Source organism: Adiantum capillus-veneris, chromosome 11 (genome assembly GCF_014529385.1).
Source record: "Adiantum capillus-veneris isolate H3 chromosome 11, ASM1452938v2, whole genome shotgun sequence".
Lineage (NCBI taxonomy): Eukaryota > Viridiplantae > Streptophyta > Polypodiopsida > Polypodiales > Pteridaceae > Adiantum > Adiantum capillus-veneris.
The window spans coordinates 140,365,175-140,391,944 of NC_140941.1; the positions used below are offsets into that span (position 1 = coordinate 140,365,175).

Genomic DNA, 26,770 nt, shown 5'->3' on the forward strand with positions numbered 1-26,770 from the left:
AATTTTACTCTCATTGGTAGTTTTTTCCCATATTATCAATGTTCGGTGTCATTCCTAAGGGGGGGGGTCTATGAGGCCAATAGGGGTGACTATTTACAAGGGGAGAATTGTTGGATTAATAACTTGGGGGGTGCACCTTTAAGAAACTATTCATATAACGTACATTCAAAGGGTATTAAAAAAACCCCTTTATTTACATGCTTTAGGTAATAAAATGACTCCCTTTTCTTCGAAAACTTATAATTTTTATTCTAAAATCAATGAGAAACCCCTTCTGTTAATATAATACTGTTAAAATTTTTAATTTTACTAATTGAAAAACCTATTCACTTGAACTCACATGTCTAAGAGGTGAGCCCCCTGAGATTAACAAGTGAACCCAAGGGCCACCTAGGTTGAATAATGAGAATTCTAGTACACTAAGGCCCGGTCGACCTCTATGTCCCTGCTCAAAGGGTTTGTAGGAATTTCAATATCAAATTGGCACCATGTCTCATCATTTCTTGGACTTCTCTTGCCATAGTGTGATAGTCTTTTCCTTTTTGTTTGATCATTGGGCAAGATGACTTTTAAGTGTGAGTATTTTATTGCCATTTATTATTGTGGTATTCCTCTCCTTGTCATACATAGACAAGCGTTGACATGTCTCCTAGAGTTTGCAAAGATGCTCAAACCTCCATACTTGTTGATTAGGCACATGCATGTAAAGTCTCACTTTACTTATGCTTCAGGCATCTCAACCAGCTTGCAACATGCTTTTCCACTTTTTTGATAGAGCAAAAATGGAGGATGCTGCCCTCCTATCCTTGCTATAATTGATGGCAAGGAATAAATGTTGTCTTAGTAAAAGTATTAAGAGAGATGGGGAAGGGTGTACTTGCGAATATTTCCAAGATGTAAAATGCAGTCCTTAAAGGTAAGGGATGCTTTTGGAGGGACCAAGGGGTGGCTCTTTACAGAATGTAATTCTTTCTTTTTTCCCCTTTAACAATCGGCAGCTTCCTTTTGTGTGTGTGTGTGCGCGCGCGCGCGCGTAAGAACCACGCATCATGTGTGTGGCTTATAAGGGGGTGTGTGTGTGCATGCAAGCTTGCCATAAATGCAAGGCCTTCAAGTGCAAGCATCCCAAAACCAAAACAAAGCAAACAATGGGATTCCAACGCTCAATTGTGGGTAAGTTAGTTTTGTCATGATGTGCAGACACAGTTGATGGTGAAGGCTTGAATCGGATTTGGTAGGAAAATGCAAATCTTGTCATGCAATATATAGAGTTGGTTGGTTTTGCTAGCGTTCTGTCAATTAGATGTTCCTTCTGTGGGTTTTTCATCTCTGTATTATCAGTAACAAAGGCTTATTAGCACAAGAGTCTAGCTAATCTAACACTAACACTAACACCAACACGATGGGGAGCTCCAATTCTAAACAAGTGTCTGTCCATCCCGCCGAGAACAAAAGCAAAGGTCTTGGTCCAAGCAGCTAGCGTGCGTGTCTGTATGTGTGCGTGTGGGTGGGGAGGGAGAGAGAGAGAGAGAGAGAGAGAGAGAGAGAGAGACGGGGCTGGCTGCAGTACCTCGAAATTTCCGGCTGCTGGAGGAACTGGAGAGAGGGGAGAAAGGCATTGGCGATGGTAGCGTGAGTTACGGCATGGACGACGATGCAGACGACATCTTCATGCGTTCATGGACTGGCACCATCATCGGCCCCTCTAATGTAAGTTCCCGTCCCTTGGCTTTCGATTTGTGTTTGTCTCGGCTTGAACTCAACGTCTTTGGAACGTTCCCACTGGAGTCCAGAAAGAGAGAGAGAGAGAGAGAGAGAGAGAGAGAGAGAGAGAGAGAGAGAGCAATTCTTCCAGAATTCATACACCGAATTTTTATGGCAAGGATTTTAGAAAACCAATATGGATTAAAAAAAAACGAGCAAAAGCCTTTGTAAAACTATGCAGCTTTTGTCACGATTGTAAACTCTTGTGGTGTGGGGAATGGTCCCTGAGCGATCATTCCCTGTAGTACTGCCATTGCATGGCGATTGTCGGAGGCCGGGAGCCATTGGCAGGAGCAGTATTGCAAGGAATGGTCACTTAGGGAGGGGGGCCAACACTCATTTGCTGAGAGAGGAGGTGCAACAGTGGCCGGGTGCAGGTGCATGAGTGACCGGGTACAAGTGCAACCAATCGGCATGTGCAAAAATGCCACCGAGACATATTACGTCTGCTAAGGTGGCTCTCTGGAAATGGATGAGCAGTGCTCTCAAGTGCGGGATAGCCGACGTTGCTTCATCCTCTCTCCTCATCACTATATCACACGAGCATGGTCAAATGGGATCAATGGTGGAGGAGAAAAACACGGGGCGCGCCAATCGTGGACCGTCAGATTTGGTAATCATCCCGAATTTACTAGTCTGCCTGAATTTACAAATTTACCCCGAATTTACAAATCGGCCCACATTTACAATATGAGATACTCGAATCCCCTATATTTCAACGAACGCATGCGGGCGTAGTGATTAGTACACATGGCTCGCCGTGGAGAGGTCGCAAGTTCAAGACGTGGGGTGCGGACTGCCCCAAATTTACAAACCTATCCGAATTTACTTTTCTCTCCGAGTTTACCAAACGTCCCGAATTTACAAATGTGCATCTTACAGTCCGAATCACCTCAACCGTAGATCCCATTTGAAGCTGCCCGTGCGAGATAGTGTGGATGATCCTCTTTGTAACTTGGCTCGCAGCTACTTGGTGTGATTGGATAGAGTACCTCTAGATTTTCTGGTTACATGTGTCGTACATCTAATAGCTCATGCTCAAATTACGACTAATAAGTGACTATAGATGGAAGGCCACTGACCTTGGACCTTGACGTTTTTGGAAAACAAAGTAAGATATTATGCGTCTAAGAATTGAATGCGAGTGTACATGCACCCACCTAAACACTTGGAGCACTAGGCACTTGTAGTATGTAGTATGAGGGGAGACTTCAAAAAGAGTTCCTATTTATTTCAAAAGGTTTTTTTGCTTTAAGCAGCATGATAGCTTTGATTTGTTGAATTTAGAAACTGTTTGAAAAAGACACACACTACCCATATCTCATGGAGGAGTGGGTCTTTTGATTGGTTGTAAAACAAGTTTGTGGATGACTGTGGGCTATCTAATGGACCTTACATGCCCCCCCCCCCCCCTCCTCTTCCCTCTTCTTTGAAAATGGACCCCATGTCCAAAACATGCCAACCTTTTGAGCCTATAGTAGTAGTCAATGTTGACAAAGTGTATTGGTAAATTGTGCTACAACATTCGCGCATGCCAGGAGACCCTCACCTTTAAGTGCCACGGGGTCCCAAAGCATGGGATCAATGGCTCTTGTTGGTCAAGGCATGTGCCCCCCAAGCTGATGACGAGGGTTCAAAACTTGGCTGGGAAAGCGAGGCGTCCCGAGATAAGGCTGACCTCCCGAGATTAGTTTTTCGAAATTTAAACTCGGGATCCCGAGTTTAGAATTTAGTCGATCAACGGTCCAGATCGATCGCCATCTCGCCTTTCAATTGGGACCATTGATCCCATGCTTTGGGACCCCGTGGCACTTAAAGGGGAGGCCAGGAGACCAAGAGCAAGATGGCTAACCATATTGTTCCAAAGTATGCCAAAATATCATCTTAGTTTTCCAAGCTATTATTTGGGCATGCATTATCAAACACTAGTACAACGGCGCCGCCTTCGGCGGCGGCACTGCCTCCGGCAGTGCTATGTGGATTTTTCCTCTCTCTCTCTCTCTATCTATCTATCTTGCCTCAAAATGTCTTCTCTCTCTAAAGTACCTACCCATCCACTCTCTCAGGGTGTGTGAGTGTGTGTGTGTGTGCTTCGACCTGCACACCACTCAACACACAACTCTGTGTGTGTGTGTGTGTGTGTGTGTGTGTGTGTGTGTGTGTGTGTGTGAGATCGGGAAAAATCATTTTTCGAAACGTACAAAATTTCTTTGCTTGAATTTGCCAAGAGGAGATTTCAAAAAGTTGGGTTACTTTCTTTATTTTGGGACGGAATTTTGCCTTTTCCCACTGGCATATTTGAAATTGAAAACGACATGATATTAAGCTGAGACACATTTTTCCCGAGCACAACCAGTGTGTGTTCTTCTTCTTCTTCTTCTTCTTCTTCTCTCTCTCTCTCTCTCTCTGGTTTGTGCACCTTGTCTCGTTTCAATAGATTCGTTGGCCTACCCTGGTTCACCACGCCATAACTTGCGCCCCCACAACCTTCTACGATGTTGCGACGGTTGATACCAAGAGCCCGCGCGTGAGGCTGTGAGATTGCCCGGGCCCGTACATCTCTCTCTCTCTCTCTCTCTCTCTCTCTCTCTCTCTCTCTCTCTCTCTCTCAGTCATCAAGGCTATAGGGAACTCTTTCATCAGTCCTCCTTCAAATTTAAAATGCAGAGGTAAATCCCAAAATTTGTAAGTGGAATTACACTAAACCTTGGTGTTTTTCGAGCATTTTTCTTTGTCTACATACTGGGTGGATTCTCTCTCTCTCTCTCTCTCTCTCTCTCTCTCTCTCTCTCTTTGTTGTCCATGTACTGGGCTCTCTCTCTTTCTCTCTCTCCCCCCCCTCTCTCTCTCTCTCTCTCTCTCTCTCTTTTGTTGTCCATGTACAGAGCTCTCTCTCTCTCTCTCTCTCTCCTTTCCTCACTCTCTCTCTGTCTCTCTCTCCCCCCCCCTCTCTCTCTCTCTTGTTGTCCATGTACAGAGCTCTCTCTCTCTCTCTCCTTTCCTGACTCTCTCTCTGTCTCTCTCTCTAGCTAGAGAGAGAGAGAGAGAGCCCAGTACATGGACAACAAAGAGAGAGAGAGAGAGAGGTATTGTATGTGTTTGAAATTTATAAGATGGACAACATTTGAATCTTTGCAAAAGTCATCACAACATATTTTCAAACTAACTTTGCACCAACATTTATAGAGTAAGTGATATTTTCTATGCCAAAAAATATAACATCTGTAGAGACTTAAGATTTATACGCTCAAAAGCGTAGCCTACGACATGCTCTGCTGCGGTATCGAACCACCCATGGCCCACGATGTAAAACACATCTACCAATCACTGGAGGAAGAGATCCTAACACAAAAACACGTAGGAACCAAGCACCGAGACTAAGATTTTGAGCAAACATAGCATTAATTGGACGGGTTCTGCCTAACTCTGCAATGGTGACACGTGTTCTGAATCCTCTCTGAATAGCAACTTGAATGTAGCACAGCAAGCTCGGATCATATGAAGCATGATATATACCCACCATCAAGAATTCTGGGTAATATTGTGATCTATAGCCAAACAAAAAGCTATTAATATAGATAGATATTTTGATACACAAAAGCTATTACTTTACTATATCAACATCAACATTGTTACCTTGCTACATCCAAGTCCTCGAGTAGATGAATCACTTGCATGGCTGTGATTGGACCCCTCCATAATGGTAGATCTAATACATAATCGTTGACTGTGAGATTTAAATTCTTTAAAGTATCGAAATGTCACAAACACACATATATAATATTTTACCTCGGACGTGTCGAGGTCGTCTCCCTAATGTATAAGTCACAGAGGCATTAAGATCCATCTTCATTCATACATATACATATATACATAAATAAAGGATTAGAAATTCATCAAAAAGCACATGAATCATAAATCTCTCAGCACTAATAAATCTTAGTCAATTGTTTCAATGAATACACCATGTTTCGTAAGAAGATATACTAAGCTTATAAATGAAAAAGAAATAGTTGCGAGAGTGAACCTGCTTTTTTATTGGATGATAAAACATATCCAACCACGTTAAACCCCATGGCAAGGGGTGGCAGGGGGCAGGTCAATTGCAACACCTCTTTGTAGACAATGTTAGATGTGTATGTTCTTTGATCTCCATGTATACTAACGCTTGTTAAGTGACTATCACCAACCATAACCTTGATGGCAAAAGAGGATCTCACGCGAGACATTGCCACATACAGTTGACCATGGGTGAAAACAGGTGTTGGGAGATACAATCCAAGAACTCCCAATGTTTGGCCTTGCGCCTTGTTGATTGTCCCAAAAGCACAACGTAGAGGAAATTGGCGACGTCTCAAATCAAAAGGGAGACCTTCTCTAGATCCCATGAGAAAATCAATCCTTGGGATGAACACTGCATTTCCTGTATGTGACCCTGTAATGATTTCTGCTTCAATCACTTTGCTGTGGAATTGCTTACAAATCAAACGTGTCCCATTACAAAGACCACTTCTTGGATCCAAATTGCGAAGCAACATAACTGGAGCATTCTGTTTCAATTGTAAAACATGCGGTGGAAAACCTCCCTCAAGATCTAAACTATTTACAAACTCACTTGTAAATAAAATGCTATCACAATTTGATTCACATACTACGTCTGCACTGACATATTCCTTATAAGTACCAGGAAATTGCTGCAAGCCCAAATTGTTTATAGCATCCACCTCCTTGTTCCGTGGAGCCAAAATTGCTCTATCCTTGAAAAAGGTTGCATGGCAAGTTTGTGTTTCAAGGTCTCTATATATGCAAGCAACCAATGCTTGCAAATTATTTTGTGGTAGCATCATGCGGGCCGGAAAAGCCACATTATCAAGTATGCCCCCATCACAAACATGGCCATTACCAATATCAAGTGTCCACTGCACAAACTCTCTTTCAATAACATTACTAAAACAATTGACCACTCGCATATTCTGTGTTAGATGCATGATTTCTGTACGTTGCCAAATGTATGAGTGGCACAAAGATGCATTGACAATGTCTTCTCTTCCCCCTTTACTCACAACAGGTAATATCTGTCTGAAATCACCACCAAGGAGGAGAACCTTTCCACCAAACAACATGTCATTTTTCATGACATCTCTTAGTGTCTTATCAAGAGCCTCAAAAGCGTGTCTATGAGCCATGAGGGCCTCATCCCATATGATCAGTGAACTCATTCGCAATAGCTCAACAAGCTGGCTGTTTACTTTAATGTTACATGTGGACTCAGAAGTTATATCAATAGGGATCTTGAATCTAGAGTGTGCAATCCTTCCATTGTCGAGAAGTTGTGTTGCAATCCCGGACGATGCACATGCCAAAGCTACTTTGGACTCTCCACGTATCCGAGAGAGCAATGCATTGTAGAGATAAGTCTTTCCCGTTCCACCTGGCCCATCCAAGAAAAAAACAATCCCTATGCTCTGGCCAGCTGCTTGTAAAACCCGATTGTAAGCTTCCCTTTGCCCAACATTGAAAGATGATTCCATTCGAGCAGACAATACTCTTTGTTCCTCTCTGTTATACATGAACTCTTCAGCAAGCACTCCATGCTCACTCATAGTTTGCAGTGTGTGATCCACCTGGGGCATTCCAGAATAATCCGAGAGCCTCTTTCCATAGTGTTGAAGCATTGTCTCTAAGTTTGATAAAGCTTGGTTTTGAGCCATGTGTTCACAGATATTCTCCCTCATATGATATACATGGTCCTCAGAAAGATCCTTACAGAAGCGATTCCACAATGCACCAGGATGTATTGGATCACAAAAAACCAAAATGACTACAAACAGTAGGTGCAATTGTTGCCCTGTTTGTTGAAAAGAAGCTTCTTCCAAACAAAGAAACCATTCATCATCAACTTGCAGTAATCCTCGTGTATTACATGTTTCTTTAAATGTGTCATATACTTGTCCATTGAAGGTTCTAATATCCTCAAAAGACTTACATCCTTTGCACATGTTGAGTAACATACGCAAATAGTACAAATCTCCAGCATTGGGAACAATGTGGTACATTCTTCCAATCATGTCACCAATCTGTCTTTGAGTCCATGTTCTACTTGCTGGCTTCCAAACCCACTTTGTTGGAAAGTCTATGTACAACAAATCGTTGGCCTCTGGATATTGTTGATTTGCAACAAACCCTCAGTGAGCGTTGTCTTTTTGCTGACCTCTCCCTCCACCACACTCTGTACAGTCGCTCTGTCGCTGAAGATGACTTGATTTTGATGAGGCAAGTGAACTTGGAGCCGTTGTATGTCAGCTTTCTCTTTATGCATATGAAACCCAAGTATACGCCAGATAGCCTCAGATGCTGATACATATCGAGCATTAAGATAGTTTGTAACTTCATTTAGAAGCCCTTCACTATCTTGTAGAACAACAGTGGCCCTGTCATGTCCCTTATACACATACTTGTAGAGATATTTCACAGCAGATATAGTGGAGCAAACCTCCACATTGATATGTGCATTGTACCTTATTGACAAAAATGGATTGTATGGAACAATCCATTTATTACTCATTTGCACTTTATTACGAACAGTGTAATTTCCATCATCCCTCCTCATGTACGTTGGGTATCCATCCCTAGCCACAGTAGTCGACGCACTGAAGCTTCGAGGATATTTAAACCTGCACTTTCCATCTTTCATACATGGAGAATTCTTATTCAAGTTTCCACACAGGCCATGCACATTACACTGACTGATAACATCATACAACTGTGGAAACATTACTTTATCAGGAAGCTCTTCACACACAATCTTATCATAATGCAATGTCTCTGTTGGCTTATGCTCAGATGCAAGTATCAATAGAATGTGAGCATGAGGAAGGCCTCTCTTTTGGAACTCAATCACAGAAATGTGTCCAATGACCTTACCAAAAATAGCTCTCTTAATCATCAAGCCCATCAAATCCTTGAACTTATGGTAGAAAACACGGGCAGTAAGATCAGGACGATCATTGGATGTCTGTCCAGGCAGTAATGCATCCTGTATCTCTTTCCATCCAAGATTGCATGTGAATGTAATGAAGAGATCAGGTTTTCCTCTCTTTGCGTACAATTGCCATAGCATCCTGGTACAGCTGGGGCATATAGCGAGGGCCACCAACATACGAAGAAGGCAATACAACCCTTCTTCCAACATTAGCACCCAATAACATTTCTCTATCATCCCTTGCTCCATCTCTTGCTCCAACCATATCTGTCAAGCCTTGATACACCTCACTGCGAAGTTCACTTTGATGATTACGAACCCACAAAAGCCTCAACTCCTCCATACAACTATATGCATCAACAATATATTGTTGCAGTAGCCTACCACCACGTAAAAGACATTGTGTTGTGTCATCTCTAATTTGCAATCTATACTTGTAGAAATCCATCGTAGAAATATACTTTGTAGTTCCATTTACTCGCTCTCTGTTTACTTCCGCTTTGTTCACTTGGGGTATGTAAGGATTCCAACCTTCTTCACCACTTGGAAATAGCAACACATATAATAGAGGCATGTATGACCTATGGCAATTTGAGATTCTTTTTAGACCACCACCCAAAAGATTCAACACAATATCACGATGGCCAATGTTGCTCTCTTCACCCTGACCAGGCATGATTGCAACAACTTCCACACTTGTTGGAGCAACATATTGCTAGCCATTTGTACGCTTCTCAGTAATGACCATCCTAATCTCCGGAATATTGGAAGTTTGGAGCATTGTAGCAAACCCCCTAAAAGCTTGAACATACGGATTTACTCGATGCATCATCGATTGCAAGCTTTCCAAAACATCTGGTTTGAGTTTTGAAACATGACTCATCGTGTTTTGCAACTCATTCTCAGTGTCAAAAAAATACAACTAAGCAAAGCGAGGGATTTGACCTGCTCGTTCTTCTGGCATCAATGGACCAATGTTATGATAAATAGATCCATGCACCTTGAAGGTATAGATTCCTTTTCTTTGGCAAAGAGATTCATCTATATGAGCTCCCAAAGAAGCAAATGCCAACACACTATTGTATGCTCTAATATGTTTCAAGAATTTTCTACTTCTAGTATTGCCCCCGTGCATCAATTCCCTTAATTCTAAAGGAGGTTCACTTAATGGCGGCAAAGAAACATTTCCTGAGTTGCAACAACTCTTCCCCACAAATGTGGGGATGGTCTTTGCTTCTGTTTTCCAAGCTAAAGCACCACATAAGGAGCATGCAAAATCCAAGTTGCCTATGTTGTGAAGAATACACTTTTCATGAGAAAGAGACAACATAGAGACATGCGTCAAGGAAGTGGTCTCAGAATATAAGTAGGTGATAGATAGACAAAGTGTCTCAACTTTGGAGTAATCTCCCTCTCTGGAGACAATTACAGGCTCCTTAGGAACATCTCCATTATTGGCCTCCAAATTGTCTTCCACTTCAATCCTTACATAACTTTGCCAGAGAATTGACTCGTTAGCAATCCTTCCTTGAGGAAATTCATTGCATCGATTCACGTTTATCAAATGGTGGCAATCTTCCAAGCGAGGCACATCAATCTCACCCAGAGAACGTCGAACTCTATCTCGTGCTGTTGCACGTCACGTAGCTCAAGAGGCTTGACATATCCTACTACGTCTTGCATGTCCAGGAGACAACACCTTTGGGCCAATAGCCATCTATCCAAAAAAGAACTCTTATAAGTACTCACAGATATATACAGGTTAGTATCTAGAGAATTAAGAAGAGAGTATGGAGAAGAAAGGATTTCCCAAATATGTCTATCTTTCTTTGAAGGAGTCAGTGAGAGGAGGCTTGCCAACCCACATGGTAAATGTCTACGAAGTTCTATATCTGTCTCTCTATATCTCATCTAACTACTACTAAGGATATAATTGGGGGAGCGAGTCCATCCGATTAGCCCATTGATGATTGTCGGTTAAGGCCTGGGTTTCAGCCAACAAATTTCCATTGCAGTTACAACGCACCAGTCTGCACGTCAACCGAAATCTCGCAGTCGATGCAGACATGCCAAGTTAATCCATTATTGGTCGACCCTTATTGGCCATTTTGGCAACCCACATCAAGAAGGATTCAAAGGTGCATCCAAATCAGCCCCGAGGTGCTTCATTATGAAGAGTTACCATGGTGACAGGTTAAGGCTTGAGTTTCAGTCGGTAATTTTCCACTGCTGTTACAACGCGCCAGTGTGCATGTCAGTCGGATTCTCGCAATCGATGCAGACGTGCCAAGTTAACCCAATATTGGTCAACCCATTATTGGCCATTGAGGCTTGAATTGTTGTGTACATTCCATTTACGCAATCAGAAGCAAATACCATATCGGTAATGGTGTGCATGTGATTGCATTGGGAGAGACACTCTCACTTTGCATCTGCCAAAAATAGACCAAAGCTTTTTGACCCTACCCAAATTGGGCATATCTGGCAATCAATGCATTCACACAGAGAGAGAGAGAGAGAGAGAGAGAGAGAGAGAGAGAGAGAGAGAGAGAGAGAGAGAGAGAGAGGGCAAGGGGGGGCGGGGAACGGGAGGTGTGACTCAAAAGACACAATGGAAACAAAAATACTACAATTATGGAGATCCTCTGAGAATGTAGCAATCAATGCATTCAAAGAGACAGCATCCTATATAGGAAGCTCTCTCCCATTTCTTGTGCTTTATGAAGTGCTTCACATTTGTCATACCTAGAAAGAAGTCAAACATTGCACACACCTAGAATACTTTGTGTGTGTGTGTGTGAGTGTGTGTGTGTGTGTGTGTGTGTGTGTGAGAGAGAGAGAGAGAGAGAGAGAGAGAGAGAGGGAGAGAGAGAGAGATTCATTGTAGCATAACTTGAGAGAGAGGGCAGGAGACGGCGGGGGGGGGGGGGGGGAATGGGAGGTGTGACTCAAAAGATAGTGGCAACAAAAATACTACAATTATGGAGATCCTCTGAGAATGTAGTATCCAAAGAAGACAACCGAGAGTCGTGAGCAAATTGGTATCCACTACATACATAAGCCTCCACCAAAATGTAGCCAATATCCCCATAGCCACCAAAATATAGATCCGCTAAGCCTATAAATGGGAAAGAAGTGAGTATGTTTTTTGGAGATCCCCTCCCCCATTATCCAAAGAAGACAACCAAGAGTTGTGAGCAAATTGGTATCCACTACATACATAAGCCTCCCCCAAAATGTAGTCAATATCCCCAAAGCCACCAAAATATAGATCCGCTAAGCCTATAAATGAGAAAGAAGTCAGTATTACTATCGATTACATAATTCACTTCTTGCAAGGGTTGCCCTGCTTTGAACTGGATGGAACATCTCCAACGACATTAATCCCCTTCTTGGGCCAATGGGTCGTTACCAATGCATGGAGCTTGTTTGAGATAGATCTAACTTCGGAGACACCTGTAGTATGTTGTACTGCTACGGCGGTCAATTTGTTGCTAGAGCTTCGTAATTCAGGCACAATGCTTTTGAAATCCATGCTATCCTTGTCAAGAAGGGACCTCTCCAAGAGACTCATGATTTTTTCCTGGTTGCTTTCTATGCGAGAAAGTTGTCCTTGCACTGAGCTCTGCTGCTGCAAAATACCATTGATCTGTAGTTGCATCCGCTCCTCTAGATGGCGAAGATAAACCCCTTGCTCATATTGTGAATGGCTCAACCAGTGAATGCTCTCTCTATAGGAAGCCTGTGATGCCTCCGCTCTCTCGCATGAGGCTTGAATTTTGGAGCATACTGTGTGGATGATACCTAATCCATCTACAATTTGCTTCTTTGCAGGTCCATCCCCACCTCGGGCAACACGCTTGACATTTCGTAAATTTTTGCCTGGGTCTCTCTCTGGGGTAGAAAATATCACCTCCGAAGAATCTCCTCCAGAGGTAAGCACGTGCTCCATTACTGTAAGAATAAGATATATATTTAGCACCGGGTTATACATGTTTTTCTCTCTGTCTATTTTTCCCCTATCCACCTCTCTATACCTCCCTCTCTATGGTGTAAGGTGGCCATAGAGAGAGCAATAGCCAAAGCCTATGTGCATCCTATGGCCATAGCAAAAGGTTGTTGAATTTCCTATGGGCATAATGTGAAATCAAGCGGGCTCCCGCACAGACACACACACACACACACACACAAAGGCTCTCTCTCTCTCTCTCATGCCACAATCAGTGCATTTCGGAAAGCAAAAAAAGTGATTGAGAAGCTTCATGTGTAGGATTTCGTCTCTTGGAATGCACTGATTGTGGGATATGCCCTGTTTATGTGTCTGCTGATCCGTTGATAATGAGCAATGCCTCAATTCCTCCTCCTCCTGGCTTTTGAAACTGAGTTTGCCACGTGTTTCTTGGCTTCAAGCCTAGTTATTCGTCAGTAGATTGTTTTTGTTATGTGGGATTACATCAAACCTAGGTTTTTTTCTAGCTCTGCAAGCCCCACCATTATCAGAGCTCATTGAAAAGGCTCTCTCTCTCTCTCTCATGCCAAATGTTGTGCATTTCAGAAAGCACAAAAAGTGCTTGAGAAGCTTCCTGTGTAAGATGTTGTCTCTTGGAATGCACTGATTGTGGGATATGCCTAACTCGGTTAAGCATATTTCGGTGCTAATTCGCATGCGCGATGATGCGTGACAGTCTTTAGGCATGTGGGCACTGGGGAGTGCGCTCAAGGCCAGGACATTTGTCGTTTTGGTGTGCATTTAAAAGTGCTTGAGAAACTTCTTGTGTAGGATGTCATCTCTTGGAATGCACTGATTGTGGGATATGTGCCTAACTTGGTTAGGGCCAAGAGAGCGCCTCAAGGGCCAAGACATTTGCCGTTTTTTGTGCATTTAAAAGTGCTTGAGAAGCTTCCTGTGTAGGATGTCGTCTCTTGGAATGCACTGATTGTGGGATATGTGCCTAACTTGGTTAGGGCCAAGACCGAGGCTGCCCCACCTAATGCTTCTGGTCCATTATCTCCTTTTTCCCTTGCCTTCATATTTCGACACTAATTCGCATGCGCGACGATGCGTGACAGTCTTTAGGCATGTGGGCACTACGGAGTGCGCTCAAGGGCCAGGACATTTGCCGTTTTGTTGTGCATTTAAAAGTGCTTGAGAAGATTCCTGTGTAGGATGTCGTCTCTTGGAATGCACTAATTGTTGGATATGTGCTTAAACTTGGTTAGGGCCAAGAGAGCGGCTCAAGGACCAGGACATTTGCCGTTTTTTGTGCATTTAAAAGTGCTTGAGAAGCTTCCTGTGTAGGAGCCGGTTGCAAAATCAAAGTAGCCGGTCGAGGGGAGGGCAAGAAGGAAAAAATTCCGCTTAAAATACATGGAAAATAGTGTAATTTTGGAAAAATATTGGCTAGTATTGTCATTTTCCGGTTAAGATTTGTGTTGGAGAGATTTTTGTATGTTCGGGAAAAGTGTGCCTTAGCTTAGCCTTGAGCCGGTTGCAAAATCAAAGTAGCCGGTTGAGGGAGGGGCAAGAAGGAAAAAATTCCGCTTAAAATACATGGACAATAGTGTAATTTTCCGAAAATATTGGCTAGTATTGAAAATTCATGCCAAGTCTCTCTCTCTCTCTCTCTCTCTCTCTCTCTCTCTCTCTCTCTCTCTCTCTCTCTCTCTCTCTCTCTCTCTCTCTGTGTGTGTGTGTGTCCGGGGCTGCTGGCACTGAGCGCCAGTGTTCGGGAAAAGTGTGCCTCAGCTTAGCCTTGAGCCGGTTGCAAAATCAAAGTAGCCGGTTGAGGGTAGGGCAAGAAGGAGAAAATTTCGCTTAAAATAAATGAAAAATAGTGCCGACACTGAGCGCCAGTGTTCGGGAAAAGTGTGCCTCAGCTTAGCCTTGAGCCGGTTGCAAAATCAAAGTAGCCAGTTTAGGGGAGGCCAAGAAGGAGAAAATTCCGCCCTCCTGGTCATCCGCCTGCACCGACTCTCTCTCTCTCTCTCTCTCTCTCTCTCTCTCTCTCTCTCTCGTTGTCCGGGGCCGTTGGCACTGAGCGCTAGTGTTCGGGAAAAGTGTGCCTCAGCTTAGCCTTGAGCCGGTTGCAAAATCAAAGTAGCCGGTTGAGGGTAGGGCAAGAAGGAGAAAATTCCGCTTAAAATACATGAAAAATAGTGCCGACACTGAGCCCCAGTGTTCGGGAAAAGTGTGTCTTACCTTAGCCTTGAGCTGGTTGCAAAATCAAAGTAGTCGGTTTAGGGGAGACCAAGAAGGAGAAAATTCCGCCCTCCTGGTCATCCGCCTGCACCGACGCTCGTGCCAAGTCTCTCTCTCTCTCTCTCTCTCTCTCTCTCTCTCTCTCTCTCTCTCTCTCTCGTTGTCCGGGGCCACTGGCACTGAGCGCCAGTGTTCGGGAAAAGTGTGCCTCAGCTTAGCCTTGAGCCGGTTGCAAAATCAAAGTAGCCGGTTGAGGGGAGGGCAAGAAGGAGAAAATTCCGCCCTCCTGGTCATCCGCCTACACCGACGCTCGTGCCAAGTCTCTCTCTCTCTCTCGTTGTCCGGGGCCGCTGGCACTGAGCGCCAGTGTTCGGGGAAAGTGTGCCTCAGCTTAGCCTTGAGCCGGTTGAGGGTAGGGCAAGAAGGAGAAATACATGAAAAATAGTGTAATTTTGTAAAAATACTGGCTAGTATTGTAAAATTTCCGGTTCAGATTTGTCTTGGAGGGATTTTTGTATGTTTGTGAAAATGAATTTTCCCGAACACGAGTCAGTCAGTCAGTCAGTCTCTCTCTCTCCCCCCCCCCCCGAGGTCGGCTGCACTGAGCACTGCGCTCTCTCTCTCTCTCTCTCTCTCTCTCTCTCTCCCGATGTCCGCCTGTGCGCGCCCCGAGGGCCCGAACACTGCCGCGTGCAGTCTCTCTCTCTCTCTCTCTCTCTCACACAGACATTCATTTCATTTCATTTCTCTCTCTCTCTCTCTCTCTCTCTCTCTCTCTCTCTCTGTCTCTTTCGGCTTCGACATTCATTTCATTTCATTTCTCTCCCTCTCCCTCTCTCTCTCTCTCTCTCTCTCTCTCTCTCTCTCTCTCTCACACACACACACACACACACACACCCGGCATTTCATTTCATTTCATTTCTCTCTCTCACACAGAGACGCGAAAATAGAGACCTAAAGCCTTCATTTCATATCATTCTCTCTCTCTCACAGAGACGTAGCCATTTCATTTTCTCTCTCTCTCTCTCTCTCTCTCTCTCTCTCTCTCTCTCTCTCTATGACAGAGACGCGGCCCGCCACTCTTGTGGTGAAGAAGAGAGCCCGCCACTCCTGTGGTGAAGAGAAGAGAGAGAGAGAGAGAGAGAGAGAGAGAGAGAGAGAGAGCTGCACATTACCGACGCGCAGGGTTCGGAGCAGGTGATGACGAAGCCGAGACGAAGCCGCGCAGGTTGACGAAGCTGCGCAGTCTGTGGAGAGCTTCCAACGCAGGTTCGGAGCCGCTGAGGTCGACGCAGGCGATGAGCGCAGCTGATGACGACGCAGGTGATTAGCAGCTGAGGTCGACGCAGGCGATGAGCATTGCGTGGAAGAAGCAGCTGAGGTCGACGCAGGCGATGAGCGCAGCTGATGACGACGCAGGTGATTAGCAGCTGAGGTCGACGCAGGCGATGAGCATTGCGTGGAAGAAGCAGCTGAGGTCGACGCAGGTGAAGCCACTGAGGATGACGACGCAGGTGATGATGACGCAGCTGAGAGCCGCCTGAGGATGACGCCTCTGTCTCCCTCCCTCTCTCTCTCTGGAGCCGCCTGAGGATGACGCCTCTCTCTCTCTCTCTCTCTCTCCCCCTTGCCCCGCTATGATCACCCTCCTTGCCAAGCGCGCCAGGCGGCTGGCGGTGTTATTTTTTGAACTCATGAGCCTGAGCGCCTTGCCTTGAACTGAGCCCGGCATTTTCAGCCTGAGCCCTCACAAATGGACACGTGGCGGGGGGGGGGGGGGGGGGGGGGGGGGGGGAGCCGGAATCCCCTTCCCCATTATCTATTTAGATAGATAAATCCATAAGTAGACAATCTGCTTAAAAGCCAAGACACCTAATGCAAAGGAGATGGTGCAACTATTAACTATTAAGGTAAGTTCATTTCTCAACTATCAATTTATGCACAACAAAGTATGAATATAATGAAATACTTAATTAGAGTTTAATTGAATAATCTGATGGAATTCTTGGCTAGTTGACAGCATGGCTACTAGGGGAAAGAGAGAGGGAGAGAGAGAGAGGACAATCACTTCCAAAGTTTCTCTTTTGCAAGCAAATGAGACTCCTCATTTCATCTCCCCTATGCTGTTTGACTTTCCATATCTTTGAACAACTTCTCACCTTTCATCTCCTCTACACACTGGCTTTCCGCATGTTTAAGTCCATTCTTTTTCCATACAAGTTCTCAATTTTTTGCTAAGGTTTCTAACCTTTCGTCATCCACTTTTACGAAAATCTTCAATTAAAATGAATTGGGGGCACCTACCAAGGAGATAATGGACCAGAAGCATTAGGTGGGGCAGCCTCGGTCTAAAAGCATGCATCATGACTAGGGTTGTCTTAGTGTGATCGACAAGATGTCCCATGCTATTTGGTGTGTCATGTACATTTTTTCTCTCTATTCTGGTGAAGTTCAGTCTAAAAATGTGACTTTTGTCTTTTTAATTGTTTGGAGCTAGCTTTTGGCCACTTTTGGATGCCCTTGTGGAGCTTTTTGGAGCCACTTTTTGGGCACTTTAAGCCCCTAGTATGAGGCATTATTAGTCTCTACTTTCAAGCCACATCTCCTCTCTTCCATACTCAAGGCATGTGTCTCAAGGGCCTCAAGATCTCCATTATAAGAGGAAGCCTGTCCTTGCCTCTCCTCTCAAGCCCTCAAGCGTAAAGCTCTCTTTTGAAAATTTCAAGGTGCCTTGCAAGGTGCTCTCAAGTGCTCTCTAATCCACAAGCCACTCTTCTCCAACTCCATCTCTTGCTTCTAATTCCACTTCTCTCCACAAGTTCATACTCCACTTCCACCTCTCAAACTCTATCCTCTTCATCTCTAGCTTTTCTGCATCACTTGATGTGTTAAGATTGACCTTGAAGATCCAACCACTATTCAAATGCAAATAGAAAGCACATAAGTCTTCTCTAAGAAGAAAATGTTTCTCTTGCATCCTTGTCATTTTATTTGCATTAGCTTTTACCTCTCTTCTTCTTCTTCTTCTTCTTCTCTCTCTCTCTCTCTCTCTCTCTCACACACACACACACACACACACCCACCCACCCACCCACCCACCCTCCCTTGCATAGGCACACATCTTCTAAAAAATCCATCAATACACACAATCTATATAAAGATCCAGCTATGATTGTAAGTTGCATACTTTTGATGATAAGGGCCTTCTTACTAGATTAAGGCCAATCTTCTAGTATTCCACCATAATCTAGGAAATAAAAAACATCATACCACTCTAGATTTGGCTCCTCAATTTCCATTGTTTAGAATAATTCAGCATCAAGTGGTTCATCTATAAAGGATGTCAATGAAATACACTTTGTACTTATGGATAGGAAGTCTATTTGAAAAATAAGACCTTTCTCGCTAAGCAAATAGAAGATTGGACCTTTCTTTGATAAATACTCAACGAAAAAGTCTCAATTTCTTCTCACAAGTATTCAAAAGACTTGTAACTGATGGTGGAATTGAAAGGACCAATAATGCAAGTAGGTTTAGAAATATCTACAATGGACATGGAGCTTCATGATTTCATTTAAATTATATGAACAAATTATAAAAGAATCAATCTCTTAAGGCTAATGTGTCCATGTTTTTCACTATATCTTACAAAGTGCTTCATATGGAATGTTTTTCTTCAACGAATTTGGCATTGGTTGTGACTTTATGTTCTATTTTGATCATATGAAAGGATTATAGGAGAATCACTCTCTTAACGCTAATGTGCCCATGTTTTTCATTACATCTTACAAAGTGTTTCATTTTCAATGTTTGTTCTTCAAAGGATTTTGCACTAGTTGCTACTTTAAGGTGTGAGCATCGAGTAAATTAATGATGTAACACTGATGTTTAGCTGGTATATTATACCGCATGTTTTCAGTTGCATGTGCCTTTGATTATAAGAATAAAATAGTTAGTGCTTACTTCTGCAAGCTTGAGAGAATGAAATGACACTTGTATCAAGTTGTCCCTCTATAATCAAACTGGAAACCAAAGTTAGTCATTATGTAAATTCTATTGCATTAATTTCAAAGTATGCTAGTGCATATCTTGGTGTATAGAATAAATATGCTTGCCAAAACTGAAAAATCCCAACTATAAATTCATTGCACCTTAATTTTAAGGGTGCAAAATTTTGGTATCATTATTAGAGGTCCAAATAAATAGCATACATGCTTGCATAATCTTTTATTTTTTAATTAGTTTTCGTAATTCAAGGTTGTTTATTTGAAGCAATTACTAAAATCCTCAAAATTTGTACCACCATTTTTATTTTTCTTGGATAATGTTTTTTGCTGGTGGGTCATTATTACAGTAGCACAATTGAATTATAATCATGCATGAGAATTGTGTGTGCTATGGACAAGCGTTCGGTTCCAATATTGGTGTTCACAAATAATTTTAATTTTGTTTAATTTTGTAGAGCACCCATGATGGTCGAATTTATCAACTTAAGCTATTTTGTGACAAGGACTACCCTGATAAGCCACCCAATGTTAGATTCCACTCCAAAATCAACATGGCATGCGTAAATCAACAAACGGGTGTGGTAAGCTCAATCTTTGCCAACTCTTTAACTTGAATTTTCTTGTTCATGTGTGCAACAATTCAAAACACACTTTCTATTCCAAAACTCATGGCCTAAGATTTGATTCACCTAAGGTTGAATGGACTACAAATTGTAGTCACTTATCCCTAAAATGAAGAAAGACCATTACCCGACCTAAATTAGCTATACGATGCAAAGAAAGGTTTTCAAATGAGCCTCATCCCTCTTCCATCGGCTAGCCTTTCCAAGGAAGACAAGTCTCTCTCTACCAACACTTGTCTTTAATTTTTGAAAACTAGGTATCCAAAAAATCGTATATGATTTAAAACCTAAATGTAAAACACAAATTTTAGAAATTTAATTTAGATATTGCATATAAACAATAGTCCTCTGTTTCTTGGGAGGGCTATCCTAGTTCCATTTCTTTTATAGCTTTCATTAAAGAGGGATAGGAGGTGAGGTGCTTGGGTCATCAATCCAATTCCAAGAATGTATTGCTCGTCACGTACCTCATCTCATGGTTGCTTGTGTTGATTAGTCCCCCGGATTGTAGGGTGGTCCAACTTATTTCCTCCACACTTCATAGTGTTTCATACTACTTAGACCCTGAATATTGGGCTATGGATATAATACATTGGACGAGGATGTCATATATGATTTTTATAATGTGGTGGAGTGGTTCTATGAGGACCTTGAAGATCAAGCTGTAGCAGAGACTGAATTGACTAAATACAAGCTCAAAAAGGGAATAATGTGGTCGGAGTGGTTCTATGAGGACCTTAATGATCAAGTTGTGTCAGAAACTGAATTGAATAAATACAAGCTCAAAAAGGGAAGGTTTTATATTGGATTTTCTCAAATATATAATTTTTATAATGTGGTGAAGTGGTTCTATGAGGACCTTGATGATCAAGTTGTAGAAGAAACTGAATTGACTAAATACAAGCTCAAAAAAGGGAAGGTTTTCTGTCGAATTTGTTGAGAAACTTGAAAAGTAGTAGCCCATATAAAATTGGTAGATGTAGAATAAAATTTCAAACCTCCATCTTGGTAGGTCTCGGCTATGAAGGTGACTGCCAAATGTGCTTCTAATTTGCACAATTATAGAAGCTACAAGTAAGTGCACTCTATTGTGAGAAATTTTCTATAGAACTCCAAAGCAGCAACAAACTTGGTGTATATGTATTGCAATGATGAGCTCACAAAGAAGATTGTGGCAGATGACTACAATGGCATGATGCCTATGTGGATGCAACTTATCGTAGTTGAAGATTGTGATGTGGGCAGCGGGTCTGATGCTAAGGTGGAGGCTTTTTGTGCATCCAAGAACTTGCTCTCCATGAAAGAGAACAAGAATTTGGAGATGGATTACAATTTTCACATGCTACCAAAATGCGTTCTTGTTGGCATGTTGCTTGCTAACTCATGGCATCTCAGCTCAATTGTATCTTTTACTTCTATAAATGAAAAATATTTGTGCTTTTTTACTGCCTTCAATCCTTGCCAAAACTTGATAAAGTTGTATTAAATGACAATGTGGAATACTTGTTCAAAAAATTTAGACTTTGCAGTTACTAAATTTAGACACTTGTAGTACTAACACACTACACAATAGCTGCACTCAAAACAACATTACAAGTTTTTAAACAGATCTAAATGACACACATTGTTTAGAAAAGTAAAAAAATTTCAAAATTTCTTTTGATTACTTTTGTTATACCGTTAATGTTGTGGGATTACACAAGACTTTACATAAGAGTTGATATTATGCTCATAGTAAAAGCTTCAAGGAGCCCACAAGATCTTGTTCCTAAGGCTATGTAAACACCAATCACTTGTACTCTATGTCCATTCAAAACATATTTATGGATTTTGGTTGGACATAGACGATATGATCTATGGTTGGCCATGTGTTGCATTAAACAAGGCCATTGATACCTATGGGAGCAAGAGAGTGTGTAGCGGTGGGGCCACTTGTGAAAAAGGGTTCCATGAAGAGAGCAAGGGCCACCATAACTCAGCTAGTGTGAGAGGGCTTTTCCAAGCTATTTGGATGCTCTATCTTCTTCAATGGAGATTTTTCTTGTGCTCGAAGGTCTAATAACTTGAGATATCTATGAAGAAGTTTGATTCTTCTATGGAGATCTATGGACATTGAACTCTCTACTTGGGTTGCTTGATGAAATTAGAATTTCACTTGCAAATCATCCATCTTTTTATGCACTTTTATTGCACCTCTTGCTACAAACGGAGGCACGGAAGGCACTGCAAAATACTAAAAACAACATACTTCACGACATAAAATAAGAGATCTATATACCTGATGAATTCCACAGCACATAATCAAGGCTATGCATTATCAGAGAGAGACATGGAGCGAGAGAGATTAAGCACGTGCAAGTGTACCTCCTATAGCGGAGTGCTACATCAACACGACAAGAGAGAAGATATGAAAGGAGAGAAGAAGTACATAGGCACTGGGTGCAATCTCCTCCCATGCAAGAGTGAGCATATTTCTCTTGCACATATTTATTTAAAGATTTCTTGAATGCTCAAAGTGAGTATAGATTGCCCGACTGGACACAATAATGTCCATAGCTCATGAAGAGCAATTGAAGAATAAAATGTAATCTGTTTGCATAGTCCATAGCTTGGTCAACTTTTTCCACTTGTCAGTTGTAGTTAATAACAAAACATCGATTTCCATTACATTTCTCTCCGTTAGATATCAACTGTCCTTAGTTGCTAACTTACTTGCAAGCTACTTGTCAAAAAATAATGGCTAAAATTATATGTCAAAATTCAGACTGCTAAATTTAAACAAATAAAGTTTTTATGCCTGTCCGTCATCCACACATTGCATATTCTAGTGTCCTATACCACTAGAATAAGCAGTAATGTCATACCCTAATGAATCAAGATATCATTGGTCACACTCATCATTCAATAAAGAAATTCTCATAAATCTCAAGTCCAATTGCATAAACATTGTCGCGACAAGAAATCATTATATACCAATTCCAAATCCAAGCTATAAATCCAAATCCAAATCACGTTCATTATATACATGGGTTAACAAAATCATACTAGGGATAGTGGTGACTAACCACTACAACATGCTTTTGTGATCGGTGTTGCCTCAACCGGTAAATCTACACCAATGAGACATGTTGCCTAAATAGGAGGATCTTTACTAATGCTACCTAAATCATCGCATCTGCATTTAGTTTTGTACTGCCTAAATTGGAAAATCTACACTTGTGTTGTCTAAACGGGCGGATTTGCTCTTAATATTGTTTAAAATAATGAATCTATAGTTTGTTGGCGTGCGGCCTGAATTCATGAATCTACACTCATGCTACCTAAGTTGGTGGATATGCACGTACACCTGGTGTTGCGTAGATCGGAGAATCTACACCAAGATGAGTATTTATACACTCCTTACACATCGATGAATCTGTGTGTATGTGACCAATGGATTAGACAAGGCATAAAATTTTCAAAACATTTACCTAGTACCAAATTGGAGTAGGTTGGAATGCTGAAGTATATACCAAATGTTGATGATCATCCCAAATCAATTGAAGCCAGGAGCATATCCATGCAATGAGGAAGGAGAATATGAGAGGGGACGTGGTGAGGAGGCCCCTCCTCCCTCCTTTGTTGAATTCTCTAATGGGTGCATCCATTATTGGCCACCCCATTTTCAAACTATTTATATTATATTTCTTTAATAATTTAAGAGTGGAGCCCCATGGGAAGAAAAGCTTGGGGAAAGGAAGATGCTCTTGGTTCTAGCAATGGTCGCTTTCTCCAATTTGGGTGAGCTTTGGTGGGCATCAATAGGTTGATAAATACCTTGAGATACAAACTGAGTGTGCTCAAACTTTTGATCCATAATTGCTTTAGCCTCCATTTCAAATGTTGCAACACTAATAATTTTCCTTCTCTACTTAGTTTGGGCATTTTCTACATCAGATTCAATCTTTTACTATGATTGAGAGCAATGATGTTTTCAAGATGTTTTCTATTGATGACAAACTAGATGGACACAACTATTCATTGCAAGCTCACTTTCACATTGCTCACATTCCTAGCAAGCACAATCAAGTAGCCGATGCACTCTCATGTCTTTGTAGTTATGCTTCAAGGCCACAAATGTCTATTTTTGGCCATTATGTGAGACTAAGGACCATTGTGAACTTGATCATAGGACCTGCAAGTCTACAAATACTCATTATATAAGTTCAAACTTTAACATATTCTACTTGTGTATAAGTAGTTTACATAAATACTATGATTCTTTTTTGCTATAGATTGTGATCGTTTCATAAGGCTCTGATACCAATGCTACAAATGGAGGTGCGGAAGGCACTGCAAAATACTGAAAAAAACATAATTCATGACACAAAATAAGAGATTTACATACCTACCAAATTCCATAGTACATAATCAAGGCTATACATGATCAGAGAGAGACAGGGTGCGATAGAGAGTAAGTGAGTATGTGCAAGTGCACCTCCTAGAGAGGAGTGCTACACTGACACAACGAGAGAGAAGAGAGGAGAGGAGAGGAGAGGAGAGGAGAAGTACACAGGCACTAGGTGCAATCTCCCCCCATGCAAGAGTGAGAATTTTCCTCTTGCACGTATTTATTTATATATTTCTTGAATGCTCAAAGTGAGTACAAATTGCTCGATCGGACACATTAATGTTCATAGCTCATAAAGAGCACTTGAGTAATAAAATATATATCTATTTGCATAGTCCATAGCTTGGTCTGCTTTTTCCACTTGTCAGCTATAGTTTAAAACAAATAATCAATTTTCATTACACCTCTAACCATCGCAAGCCTAAACTCATCTTTGGAAAAAACGATAGATTCACTACAATTGTCCTCACATGAAGGTGTACAGGTCAAGAATTGAGATCCATAGCTTTGTAATCCGCAAGCTGCATGTACATCATTTTATAAAACCACATTAGGAAATCATCATGATGCATTAAATGGCTCATCACATCAACATAACTGCACTAAGCATGGTTGATGACCTCGGCCATACTACATTTGGAGAGCTTTAGACGCCCTTCATGACGGAATCGTTGAGATGTTGGGCCATGTGATCTTCATTATTTCTTTGTCTTCCTCCTGGGTTACATCTCCATACTTCAACCCATGTGAATGCAATTGCACCATCGGGAGGTGAAATTGGAAATGCATGTTGTGTTGTTAATTATGTATATGACAACCATTTATTTCAAACACTTGAAGGCCCTCTTTGGCAACATATTCTTCTTTTGCTTTTTTTGAGCATGCTGTCATCATAGAGCTCAATGTGCCTTTCAAACACTTGAAGGCCCTCTTTGGCAACATAATCTTCTTTTGCTTTTTTGAGCATGCTATCATCATAGAGCTCAATGTTCCTTTAGGTGATGGAACAACCTCCTCCATTATACTTCACGACCCCATCTTGAATTAGGGAAAGGTTAAAACCCATAAATATTTCTTGGTGTGCCCAATGGTGCAAAAAATTCCTCTATGGGTGAGGTTGATGGGAATTTCTTGTGGAAGGATTCTAGTTGTGATTGTTGGCTTCCCAAGAATTGATTTTCATAATCTGTGACATCTTTGGGGATTCAAGAAATACTCTCTATATGGAATTTATGTACGATGCCATAAGAGCCTTTTACAAGCTCCTTCCTCTCATGTTGATTGCAATAGTATGCACTCCTATTGTTAGTAGACTGCCCAAATGGTTGTGCTAGGGACATACTTTGAGAAGCTACAAGCTTGGCATCTATTGAGGGTTCCTCTCTGTAACATTTAATGGTCTAGTAACTTGTGTGTACCGGAAAATAGCATGAACATAGTGAGCATTTCATTAGAATAGATTCCTAATGAGAATAACAAGAGTGCTTGGGTGGAGAGAGCAACAAAAAGTAAAACACCTAGTTTAGATAGCATGAACAATACTTCAAAAGAGAGAAAAATTAAGCTATTGACAACAGTTGAGGACCGGATTCGCATGGAGGTAGTCCCCCCTCCAAAAAGCTTTGTATTATGGTTTCTCCCATCAAGAGAGACATTTTACAATACAATTCTTTGTGTTACTTCAATACTAGCTAGTGCAATGAAGATGGAAAATTCAAGCACTAAGCAACACTTATCAAACACAACATCCATTTCCTCATGGTCTCAGACCCAAGACCTCACACACCTTCGAAGATGGTGAGAGCTAGTGGGGTATGAGAGTAGATTGAGAGGAAGAAGGAGTAGTCTTACAAGAAAGATGTACATCTCCTCACATAATCACTCATATTAGCAGAGCTTATCTTAGTAATTAGCATGGTAGAGGAGATGAGCATGCATTTAAGCTTGGATATTGGTTGGATTTGCATCACAAAGCCAAGAGTTGTTGGTGTAGGCCTCCCTTCTCACAAGCTTGGAGTAGGTGATAAGCTTTCCATTAAAGCTTGAGAAGAGAGAGAGAGAGTATTCTTACTCCAGACACAGACTAGTGTGAGTGTGTGATGCAATAATCCTTGAGAAAATCAGACCCCCCTCTCTCTTGGCCGACCCCTCTTGCTATTTGCTCATGCAGACACCCCATTGCGCCTCCCCAGGCTTAGCCAATAGGATTTCAGGAGCATAATTGATAGCCTTCTGACATGTGTCCCCCTTTCCCCTTCTATGAGAGCTTTAGGTAATTTATCTATGCAACTAAACTCTCATTGGACCCCTTTATCTCTTGGCCAATAGGAATCAGGCAAGCCATTGGGCTGCTAAATGCTCATTGGACCCCTTTGGAGACTATCCAAAAGTCTTCTAGAGAGATTAATTCTTATTGGCTCTTTTATTAAGTGTTTTAAATTAATTAAACTAGATTTACTCTAGCCTAATTCTCATTGGTCCACCTTCAAGGCCATCCTATAGGATTTGAGTACACCTTGTGGGCATCTGGGCTAGGGACTTGACATGTGTCCCTCATTCCCTTTGTGTAAAGGGATTGTGTGTGTGTGTGAGTTTCTCTCTCATATCCTACAACTAGGGCTCGCCCCCTCCTATGTAGGGATGCATGAAGACTTTTTGGGACACACACAAAGCATCCAATTTTCCTAATGTTTGACCTTTGGACACAACCTTTGAATTTTGGAACCTTAGCATTTTGGAAGTCTTAATGGGCTGAACCTTAGGGTCTTTTAAGCCCATTGTTTCACATTGCTCTTTTGCGGATGG

The 26,770-nt window shown here is 42.0% G+C and overlaps 1 protein-coding gene across 5 annotated transcripts in view; it reads left to right on the forward strand.

Annotated features, from left to right (window-relative positions):
- Positions 1 to 1,014: 1,014 nt before the first annotated feature.
- LOC147448121 (ubiquitin-conjugating enzyme E2 variant 1D-like) overlaps positions 1,015 to 26,770 on the forward strand; it is a 29,043-nt gene continuing 3,287 nt past the window's right edge. The window contains exons 1-5 of one of the 5 annotated variants that reach the window (XM_086523983.1): positions 1,015 to 1,173; positions 1,568 to 1,710; positions 19,408 to 19,533; positions 20,588 to 20,649; positions 20,754 to 21,025. In XM_086523983.1, coding sequence (XP_086380109.1) covers positions 1,050 to 1,173; positions 1,568 to 1,710; positions 19,408 to 19,533; positions 20,588 to 20,649; positions 20,754 to 20,757 — 459 coding nt within the window. In that variant the 5' untranslated portion in view covers positions 1,015 to 1,049 and the 3' untranslated portion in view covers positions 20,758 to 21,025. Of the gene's footprint in view, positions 1,174 to 1,276; positions 1,461 to 1,567; positions 1,711 to 19,407; positions 19,534 to 20,587; positions 20,650 to 20,753; positions 21,026 to 26,770 lie in introns of those variants that run through there. The other 4 variants (XM_086523984.1, XM_086523981.1, XM_086523982.1 and 1 more) reach the window with 4 other exon arrangements.